At 43.7% G+C, this 11324-nt stretch overlaps 1 protein-coding gene across 1 annotated transcript; it reads right to left on the minus strand.

Moving 5' to 3' along the window:
* Positions 1–3609: 3609 nt before the first annotated feature.
* Positions 3610–10851, minus strand: LOC112871737 (cyclin-dependent kinase inhibitor 2A-like). The gene is made up of 4 exons (XM_086683943.1): positions 10810–10851; positions 9834–10259; positions 5992–6298; positions 3610–3821 (listed from the first exon to the last, which is right to left on the minus strand). The coding sequence occupies exons 1-4, from the start codon at positions 10849–10851 to the stop codon at positions 3808–3810; spliced, it is 789 nt and encodes a 262-aa protein (XP_086540069.1). The 3' UTR covers positions 3610–3807.
* Between the last annotated feature and the right edge of the window lie 473 nt (positions 10852–11324).

Genomic DNA, 11324 nt, shown 5'->3' on the forward strand with positions numbered 1-11324 from the left:
ATGCCAAAACCAGGCAAAGACATACAAGAAATTAAGTCAAAGATGAAAAAAAAAAATCCTCAAGAAAATCCTTGCAAACCACCATGATCAAGTGACATTTATCTCAGGAATGCAAGGGGTTCCACATACAAAAATGGATCAGTGTAATATATCATATTAATAGAATCAAGGAAAACATACAATCTATTGATGCAGAGAAAGAATTTGACAAAATCCAACACTTTTTCATGATAAAACATTCAACAAAGTAGGAATGAACAGAACTTCTTCAATCTGATTAATGGCACTTATGAAAAAATTACCACTAATATCATAATCATAATCAATGGTGAAAGACCAAAAGATTTCCTGCTGATATCAGGCACAAGAAAAGAATGCCAGCTTCTGCTTCTTCTATTCAAAATGGTATAAGCAACATTGTGCTGAAAAGTTTAACCTGAACGATTAGGCACAGAAAAAAAAAAAAGAAGGAATGAGGCATCCAAATTGGAAAGAAACAAGTAAAACTTCCTCTTTGCAGATGTTATAATCTCACATATAGGAAATCCTGGAGATTTTTAATTTACTTTTATTAGGGCTAATAAATTTAGTGAAGCTTCAATAAAAGACTAATACGGCAAAATCACTTGTATTTCTATACACTAGTAATGACCAAAAAAATTAAGAAAACAATTCAGTTTTCTGTAGATTCAAAAATAATAAAATAGGACTAAATTTAACTGAATACATGCAATACTTGTGCACTGGAAATTTTTTTAAAATGCTGTAATTAAAGACTAAATTAATGGAAAGACATCTTTTGTTTATGAATTAGAAGACTTAATATTCTCAGGGTGGCAGTAGGACCCAAAATGATCTACATATACAATGCAGTCCCCATGAAAATCCCAGTGGCCTTTTTTTTTTTTTTGGTAGAAATGGAAAAGCTGATCCATAAATGTATATGGAATTGCGAGGGACCCCAGACACAAGCTTAAAACAGATTAAAATTATTTTGAAAAAGAAAAAAAGAGTACTCACATTTCCCAATTTCAAAACATAGTAACCACAAAGTTACAGTAATCAAAATAGTGTAGAATTGACATAAAGATAGACATATATCTCAATGGAATAGAATTGAGAGTCTAGAAATAAACTAATATCTGTATAGTCAATTGATTTTTGACACAGATCCCAGATCATTCAATTAGCAAAGAACAGCTGCTTTAACAAATGATGCTGGGACAATTGGGTACCCACACGAAAAAATGAAGTTAGAGCCCTACCTTATATTATATGCAAAAAAAAAAAAAAAAAGACTCCAAGAAAACAAAACAAACAAAAACCAAAAATGGATCAAAGACCTAGATGCAAGATATAAAGCTGTAAAAGTCATAGAAGAAAACATAGAGGTAAATCTTTATGACCTTGGATTTGTCCATGGATTCCTAGACATGGCACTAAAAGCACAACAAAAGAAAAACAAGATTGATTACACTTAATCAAAATTAAAGTCTTTTGTGCATCAAAAGACACAAAGTGTCAGCACACAATGAGAGAAAATATTTATAAGTGATATATTTGATAAAGGTCTAGTATCCATAATATACAATGAACTCCTAGAACTTAACAAAATTTAAAAACTCAATTTAAAAATGGGCAAAGGACTTGAATAGACATTTCTCCTAAGAAAATATGCAAATCGCCAATAAAAACAAAAAATGCTCAACATCTGTAGTCATTAAGGAAATGCAAATGAAATCTATAATTAGATACCACTTCATACCCACTAGATGGCTTCTAAAAAATCCCAAAATAACAAGTGTTATTGAGGGTATGGAGATATTGGAACCCTTGTATATTGTTGTGGGAATGTTTAATGGTGCAGCTACTGTGGAAACAGTTTGTCAGTTCCTCAAAAAGGTAAACATAGAATTATATGATCCAACAATTCCACTCCTAGGTATATACCCAAAATAATTGAAAACAAGTATTTGAACAAATACTTATATGTGAATATAGCACTGTTTGCTATAGCTAAAAGGTGGAAACAACCCAAACATTCATTATGAGATGGCGTAAGCAGTGGGATACTATTCAGCTATAAAAAGGAATGAAGTACTGGTATGTGCTACAACATGCATGAACTGCAAACACTTATGCTAAATGAAAGAAACCAGGCACAAAAGGCAACGTATTGTGTGCTTCCACTTACATGAAATGTGCAAAATAGGTAAATCCATAGACAAAAGGAGATTAGTGGTTGTCAGGGCCTGGGGACAGGGAGTATTTAATGAGTATGCCTAATATATACAGGGTTTCCTTTGGAGGTGATGGAAATGTTTCTGAACTAGATAAATGGTGATGGCTGCACAACATTGTGAGTTGACTAAATGACACCAAATTGTACGGTTTAAATTTGTTAATTTTGGGGCACCTTGGTGGCTCGGTCAGTTGAGCATCCAACTCTTGATGTCAGCTCAGGTCCTGATCTGGAGGTGGTGGGATCCAGGCCCATGTGGAGCCCCACACTCAGTATGGAGCCTGTTTGGGATCCTCTCTCTCTCTCTCTCTCTCTCTCTCTCTCTCTCTCTGTCTCTCTCTCTGCTTCTCTCCCTTCTCTCCTCAGTGCATGCTCTTTTTCTTTCTCTCAAATAAACATTAAAATATACATAAAATTATTAATTTTATATGAATTGCACCTCAAAAAAATAAGTAATGAAGGTATGATACCTCTACTGCAGAGGAGGCAGCATGGCCTCCTGGCCTCTGCTGAAGTTGAAGCCACATTCCTCCTCCTGCCATGGCAGAGAAGCTGGAGCTGCTTTTGGTTTGAGTGGCGGTCAGTAGCTACTTCACAGCCCTCTGGAACCACTGTGGGAGGGTTTCAGGAAGCTGCGCTGGGCATGGTTGGGGGCAGCTCAGTCAGGCCCCCAGCAGACTGCAGAACCAGGCTCTGTGGTTGTAGACCACACTTTGCTGGCTCAGTCACATGCTTGCTTTGAAGATTTGGGCAAAATGCCCCAAACCTTGAGGGGCTCAACTCCTGCAGCCAGGTGAGTAGGGGAAGGCCAGCCGTGAGTCTGTCAATCTGAGGTCTCCCTGGAGTTTCTGTTCATCACTTTGTTATCCCATTTCATTGATCTTAAGACCCAGCTCTTGACATTTTATCATCTGAAATTCAGATGTCTTACAATCCATGCTATATACTCTTACTGCAGTGTACATTTATCTTCTGGAAACAATATTACCTTCTAGTCAATAAAATCAGCATAAAAATTTCTAGTCATGCGTTTGTGGGTTCATTAATTGATATCTGTCTCCATTTCCCATACCCATGGCAAGATGCCATAATAGGTACTCAGTAAATGTTGACTGAATAAATGAGTAAACAAAAGAACACTTTTTAAAAAGTGAGCTTTGGCACTGCCACTTAATGGCTGCTGGACACAGGAAAGGCCATGTAACCCGTTTAAGTTTGGTATCTTTAGTTCACAAGGGTCTGTAAAAACAACAGTACCCTTTGAGGTGCCAGGCTGGAAAGAGGAAGTGCCCACATAGATGTGTTTTCAGGGCCTAAGAACGTGCTCCAGAAAACTCTAACCCAATAATAAAAAGGCAGAAACAGTGTTGCTTTTTAGCTTTTATAACAATGTATAAATGGAAATACAAATGTAAATTTAGGGGAAGGGGAAGGCAGATTTAAAAAGCGCTATTTGATATATGGCAACTAAGAAAGCAGGGAAGAGTTGGGTGGGATGGGGTTATTTCTCTTGGGTGACGGAAGATCAAAACCATATTGAGGTGTCTTCAGATCTCAATGATTCTTTAAGTCCGGCTGTCTGCAGGCGGTAGAAAGAGAAAAAGACATTAGAAACCAGAAGTCAAGAATGCGCGACCGATCCCTCCTCTCTCGTAATCTCCCACCTAGTATTCAGACATTTATGGACAAGATTCTCAAACGGCTTCCCTGGCATGTACACCTCCTCTCAATATCCACCAACCCTCGGCACAGGGTCTGTCCACCAAGGCTAGACCCTGCCAGCAGGTGCACTCCTCAGCCTCTCTGATATCGCATCGCGTCCACTGCGCGGCTGGCTGCCCGGGCTCGCCGGCAGCTCCGGGCCCGCCAGGCGACGGCAGAGAGCGCGCGGTCACTCCGCCTCGCAGGCTTGCAACAGGAAAATCCCGGTATATAACGCGTGCTGCGGACGTGCCGCGCACAGCGCCTAGCGCAGGACGTGAAAATACCGCCTCGCTCTTGGCGCGTCTGCAGGCTATTCGGCGAACACGGGTAAGCAGAGGGCGTCTGAGGCTTAGGAGCGGCTGGGCAATCTAGAAACTTCAGTTCCAGCCCTGTCATCTTTCTTCCTAGGCTTCCTCTCCCAAACCCATTAATAGCATCCTAAAGTTTCTCAAAATCCACGTTTCGACCCAACATCCTTTCTTTGACCTACAAGCTGGTACATTATCTGGCCTTTGCCCTCCTCCCTGATCTCCTTGTGTGCGCGCTCCAGTGCCCGCCTTCTGTCCTCCTAACCCGCCACATTCATTCCTGCCACAGTCTTTGCGACTTGAATGTGTCTCTGCCTCCAGTGGCTAATCTCTTCTCATCAGGCTCTCTGAGCACTCTAATCCTGTCTCCCTATTTACAACTAAATTGGTTTTACAAACTAACTCTGAAAATATATTGTTTAAAGTCTGTTTCCCAGAATATAAGCTCTATGAGGGCAAGTCTCCTGTTTCGTCTCATTCATTTTTGTGCCCCATCTAAAATGGAGGTCGTGTAGTAGGATAAAGAGAAGGGAGGCAGGGAGAGAGGGAGGGACTTGTGTGCTTGGTCAAATCTCTTAGTTTTGCTTATAAAGGGTTACAATATGTATTTGTCTGTGACTCGATTCAATCACCTAATCCTTCTCTTCAGGGCCGCTCAGCAGCCCTATGATTGGTCCCTTGTCCTACGCTGTGTCCGGATACAAGCTTCAATGGGAGGAGAGGGTGGGCAGGCTAAAAGAGATCTTCTTGCTTCTTGTCAAAGGCACATCACTCGCTGCATCACCGGTCTAGGACCCAGAGGGAGCCTCTCCTCTCTGTCCTCCTAGGTCCCCCTAAGGCCCAGAGGGTCTAGTGCCCCAATTCTGAGCCAAAATAGAGTAGATCTCAGTATCTTCAAAGTCATGGTTTACCTTAAATAATCGTGTTAATGTCATGTATATATAATGGTTCTCCCTTCAGGAAAAAAAATCAGGAAAATTGGTGCTTCAGGCAGGCTGGAGTGGAGGTGGAGAAACAGGGCCACGAGAGAAGGCTTGTGGTTGTAGGAGAAGGCAAGGTGGACCGTATAGCCATCTCCCTCTCAGTGATCTCTCTCGCAAAGAAAAAAAGGCTTGAGAAAGAAAAGCTTAAGAGAGGGTCTCTGTTTCTCAGAGTGCATCAAATCCCCATATGCAGACTGCCAGGGTTGGAGAGGTCTCTCTCCCTTGGACAGCTCTGGAAAACAACACCGCACAGAGCTGAGGGTCAGATTTAGTTGAGTTTTGCAATAGAGCTGGGAGTGATAGATTTCTGTCAGATGATGCCACGTGCAAATGGTTGTAGAAATAGCAGGGCTGGTCCAGCTACCCATGCTAATGTGGACACAGAGCAGTTGAATGGATGCGGTTGCCAGCTAGTTTGGAGGAACTGGGGCTACTAGACCTCTAGCATCCTGAGTCATCAATGCTCCTTAGTCAAGTCCTTGAGCTGTGGGGAGGGTGAGTATTTGGGGCGGAGGATAGGGGCACGGTTTATGGGATGGGTTTTAAAGTGCAGAAATCCTTCTAGGCTATTGCCTGTCCATAGCCCTGGCCAGGCAGCGAGATTGGACACTTGGGGTTGTTATACAGGATGGCAGTGTGAGAGCTGACAAGGGACCCAAGATCCTGCTCTCCCGGCGCCAGCTTTCTTTTCTGAAAAAGGAGTGCAGTGGAATGCTGAAGCTCTTCGGGGTCCAACTCAAATCTTCCACCTCACCTGCGACACCTTCTGCACCGTCTGTACCGGTGTGGCTACCACTGCCGGTGCCCCCCGTGGCTGCGCGAAGGTACCGGACTATGTCGCGGTGGCCCCGCTCCTCAGCCAGGTCCACGGGCAGGCGGCCCCAGGCATCGCGCACATCCAGCCGCGCCCCGGCTCGGTGCAGCACCACCAGCGTGTCCAGGAACCCCTCCCGGGCGGCGTCGTGCACAGGTCGGGTGAGGGTGGCGGGATCCGCGCAGTTGGGGTCCGCGCCGTGGAGCAGCAGCAGCTCGGCCACGCGGGCGCTGCCCATCATCATGACCTGTCGGAGAGAGCAGAGTGGTCAGGGCGGTGACAGGTGGAAGGGGCAAGACTCATTTAGAGAAACTCTTTGTGAAGCCTCCTCCCCGCGCAGACTCCGGTACAAGCAACTGGTGTCTAGTTACTCTCTATTTGCATTCAGTTACCAACTCTCTTAGCTAGTTCTCCAGTATACTCATTCCATCTTTCTGTACACATTGAATTCCGTTATATTCTCCAAACTTCTGTGGGTTTCCAGCCACACACACAACACTGCCAGATGCACAGACAACAGCAAAATGGTGAGGGACAAAACTGGCTTAACAACAGCCTGATCTCTTGTATTTCCCCCCTCGTTTTGGTACAGTTATATAAGGCCCAGAGATTTTATATGGTTTTCTGCTGTATATCCAAGTACAGATAATCGTTAAAAAGCTAAAATGAAAACAACTAACCTTTAATTCTTATAAAACTTTTAATCTATACTTAAGCCTCCCAGAATATTGAAATTCACTTTCTTTAAGTATAAAATGAGGCTTGCCTAACCAGCCCCCAAATTCCTTCCTGTGATAAGCTAAATAATGCCTCCCAAAGATGTCCACTTGAAAGCTGTGAATATATTACCTGACATGGCAAGAGACTTCAGATGTGATTAAGTTAAGAATTTTCAGGGAGATTAACCTGGATTGTCAGGGTGGGCCCAAGGTAATCATAAGTTTCCTTTAAAGAAGGTCACAGAGAAAAGATCTAAGAATGGAGGTCAGAGAAAAGATGCAGGGGCCATGAGCCAAGGAATGTTGATGGTCATTAGAAGTTGCAAAAGGCAAGGAAACAGATTCTCCCCTGGAACTTCCAAAAGGAATGCAGCCCTATGGATCCATTTCAGATATCTAGATATCTAGATACCATTTAGATATCCAGAACTAGAAGATAATAAATTTATGTTAGTTTGAGCCACTAAGTTTGTGGCAATTTGTTACAGCAGAAATAGGAAACTAAGCAACTTTCCAAGTTCACACTCTGAGAGTTCATTAAATAGGAGGTGCTCCCGTCATTTGCTTCATAAATCATCTTTGAAACAAAGTCATCACCAAAGAGGAATTTTTAAATAGTATCCACAATCACAGCAACCTTATAATTTGAGTGTTGCATGATGGATGGCAGTGATAGATAATTATTTTTTAGGGTAACCATTATTTGATTATATTAGCTAGACAACAGTGACTTAGAAGGAGGAATTACTTATTTTTAGTTACATTGTGTATTAAACATGAATTATTTAATTTCTCTAGACCAAGGAACCATAATAAGTTCTACTGTGGTGGTTGATTCTTGTCCTAGAGAAAGTGAAACTGATTTGGAAAAAGAGAGAATATGTAAGTGAATCAAATTACAGCTACGAAAAGGAAAAAAAAAAAAAAACAAAAACCCTTGCAGTGCACTAGAACAATGCACTGTTTTTAGAAGAAAAACTGGAAAAGCTCTCACACTGTTAACTGCTTATTTACACAAGACTTCTAATAGATTAAAGGGTCAACTACCAGAACAAGGGGGCCACACCCAAGTATGCCAGAATCTTTTGGGAGCTCTCGTGCAAGTGCCAGAGCTAGGAAACACATGTCTAAAACCTGTTCTTAGAAGACATCAACCTCCATGTCTGTATATGATGTAAGTGAAAATATAACAGATGAAACGTTGTTTATCCAATGAAGTGCTTCATCATTTAATTGCTTTTAAGTGTTTTCATCATGTTAAAGTATGAAAGGAAACCTAACATTTAAATATTTAAATCTAAATAGCAATCCAAAGCAAAAAGAAAAAGAATCAATTAAATGAATATTTGTAGAGTGTTAAATCCATTTGATAAGACATGGAGTTCAATGAAGTAGTTAAAATTTTCTATAAACTAAATAGTTTTATATTAAACACAAGTTTGGTTAGGGTTCTAAACCAAAATCATGCCCCCTTTTCTCTATGTTTTTAGCCTCCCTATTTAAAAAATTGCTAAAACTATCTAATTATTTTTTTCTTTTTGTATTTAAACAAATGGAGTCTCTTCTAACATATTCCAGAACTTCAAGGCCAATTCAGTCTTCAGATAAAATTTTCGAGATATCAAATTAGGAATCATGCATGCATTATTTTTAAAGGATTCATGCTTTTCTTCTACTATCACAAAACCTCTCTACTCTCAAAATCTCTCCACACTACAAATCCCAAATAATCTCAAGTTTTAAGGCATTTTGGTTTTACTTTCATATCTGTATTTTATTTTATTTTTATTAAAAGATTTTTAATGTTATTTATTTTTGAGAGAGAGAGAGAGAGCACGGGGTAGGGGCAGAGAGAGAGGGAGACACAGAATTGGAAGTAGGGTCCAGGCTCCGGATGCAGGGCTCAACTCAAGAGCTCTAAGATTATGACCTGAGCCAAAATCGAGAGGAGGCTTAACCGACTGAGCCTCCCAGGCGCCCCTATTTTTATATCTGTATTTTAAAATGTGTAAAACTTGTTCGACGTAGCATAGTTTCAAGAGAGGAAGATGGACTCATGAAATCTGTGAAATTGCAAGTACAAGTTACTTTCCTTTGTCTCGTTTCGCTGGAGTTTGTGCGAACCTTTCTTTCATATACATTTATTTTTCAGAATTAGAAATCACTGTCGACACTGGAAATAAAACTAGGGTGGTGACTGCCAGAAAGAAATCGTTTTTTTGTTTTGTTTCATTTTGTTTTAGCCTGGATTTTGGAAGTTAGTGAAGGCAAACAAAAACGACAAATACCTCTTCCCCCCAACCCCACCCCCACCCCCAAACTGGAGAAGGGGAGAAACAACCTTTTTGAACAATGAGGAATTTAAAACTCTGTCCCAAATAAGTTAATCTATAACAAATAAAGTTAAAAATAACAAAATAGGAGATACCCGCAAAAGAGTAACTAAATTGACAACATTTCAGGCAAGGTCACACTAACTTTTTTCTTCATATATGTCTGTATTTTCTAAATTCTTACAACAAGCATATATTTTCTTTATTCGGTTAAAAAAATAAACACAATATATAGTTGCTTCTGAATAATTTCAGTTGATATTTATTCAACAAAAATAGCAGAAGGTTTCCACTGCAACCCCCCCCCCCCCCCCAGCAAGGAAGATGGTCAGCTCCCTTCAGGTGCCTGTGAATTCCGAGCTAAGTGGGCCCAACAAACCTTACATTTCTTTAAAATCTTGCTTTTACCCCCAAGCGTTCGTAACTGTATATCTGATAAAGAACATACCTCGGACTATATTAACACAAATAGGCTCCCCCTGCCCCGATCTTCACCACATTATACAGATCTGCACCCCAAAGGTCTCCTCATTCCTCCCGCGGCTTCCTAAGCCCCCAGGACTTGGACGAGGGGTGGGCTCCCGCTCCAAACTCCACCAGAGAACTCACCAGGAAGTCTCCCCTTACCCGAGAATCGCAACGCTCACCGGTACCAACTCTCTTGCAAACCTTGTGCTCCAAAGGCGCCCGCCACCCCCTTCTCCCGCGGCTGGCAGGCCGGCTCACCCACCTGAATCGGGCTCCGACCCAGGCGGTTCGGCGCATTGGGCTGCGCCCCCGCCGCGAGCAGCGCCCGCACCTCTTCGGCCCGACCCCGTGCAGCCGCGGTCGCGAGCCTGTCGGCCAAGGGCTCCATGCTGCTCTCCAGCGCTCGCTGCCCCGTTCCCTCTCTTCTTCTGGGGCTGTCGGTCGCCAGCGGCCCGCCCCGGCCTCTCGTGATCAGCCCGCCCCTCCTCTCTCCTCCCCGGCCGGCGGAAGCGGCCCCCAGACTCTGCCCTTCCCCTCCTCCTGCAGGAGTCTCTCTCCAGGGGAGCGCCGTCCGCCCTGAACTCGCTGCGAATGTGACACCCGGTGGAGTCGCCCCGCGCGGGGCCTCCGCTGTCAACGGGTCTGCAGCTGGCCGGGGGGGGACGGGCGCTAGGAGCGGGACGCGGCCCTGGGCGGGAGGGACCCCGGGGCTCCTCCCCTGCTACCCCCCCCTCCCGCGTCCCCCGCCCGCCCTCCTCTCGGTGCTGCACTCCCCCCGCCCCCAGCGGAGGCACGCGGTCTCCGAGCGAGTTCACGCGATTAAAGCGGTACTTCTCCCCTGTTTCCCTTCCTCCCCTGTACTACCACCTCGCATTTGAAAGCCGCACAGGATTCCTAACCGCCAAGTTCGAACCAGGCTGTTTGATGTCTTAGGCAAAGTACTGCTTCCTCTTTTAATCAGAAGAAACATCTAACTCTTCTGGCAGTAAGAGCCCTGCCCAGCACTGGTATCCCTGGTAGCACTGCGTGGCTTACCGACTTTAATTTTTTTTAAGTTTCAAAAAATGTTTGTTTATTTTTGAGGGGGGGAGGGGCAGAGAAAGAGGGAGACACAGAATCCGAAGGAGGCTTGAACCCACGAACTGTGAGATCATGACCCTAGCCTAGTCGGACCGGGTTTAACTGTATCCGGCCCCCTCCCCAGGCTGCCGGAGGCTTCCTAGTTTTAGATGACTAACCCCTTCACCACTCAACACCTGGATTTTGCGTGCTGGGCCCATTATGCCAGAAATCCTAGCTCAAACATTCATTTCGGAGAGTCGGCCGCCCGGCCAGCAGCCTGTCCTCACTACATACACACGTGTAAAATGGATGTCGACAGCAAATCCTTTTTTCTTGTGTAATGCCCGGGACTAGTGCCTTGAATAAGGGTTGGCTCCGAGAAGATGAGGTCTATTTAATAGGGATGATGGAGATTTCTGCCAACAAGCAGATAGGAAACTGGCAAGGGAGTCATTGGGCTGCTAGACTCTGTTCTAAATAAATAATTACTCCTAGACCTTAAAAAGTGCTCAGAGCTCTAGAAGCAGAGTTGCTTAGTGATTCAGAGACCAGGGTCCCGCAATGTCCTGGGGCCGCTCCTCTCCCGCCCCCGCCCCTCCTTCCTACTAGAAAAAAAAAACAAACAAACAAAAACCTTACAATTATGCTAGTTATAAATGGGAGGCTAAGAGTAGTCCCTACTTCATAAGGC

This window comes from Puma concolor, chromosome D4, assembly GCF_028749965.1.
Source record: "Puma concolor isolate L17-30 chromosome D4, mPumCon1.1.hap2, whole genome shotgun sequence".
Lineage (NCBI taxonomy): Eukaryota > Metazoa > Chordata > Mammalia > Carnivora > Felidae > Puma > Puma concolor.

Coding starts and splice junctions, on each gene's coding strand:
- LOC112871737 (XM_086683943.1), bottom strand. CDS start 10,851: ATGGGCCCAGCACGCAAAATCCAGGTGTTGAGTGGTGAAGGG. Junction 10,260..10,809: donor AGGTGTTGAGTGGTGAAGGG/GTTAGTCATCTA, acceptor CCTCCCGCCCAG/GGCCGCGTCCCGCTCCTAGC. Junction 6,299..9,833: donor TGGGTCGGAGCCCGATTCAG/GTGGGTGAGCCG, acceptor TCTCTCCGACAG/GTCATGATGATGGGCAGCGC.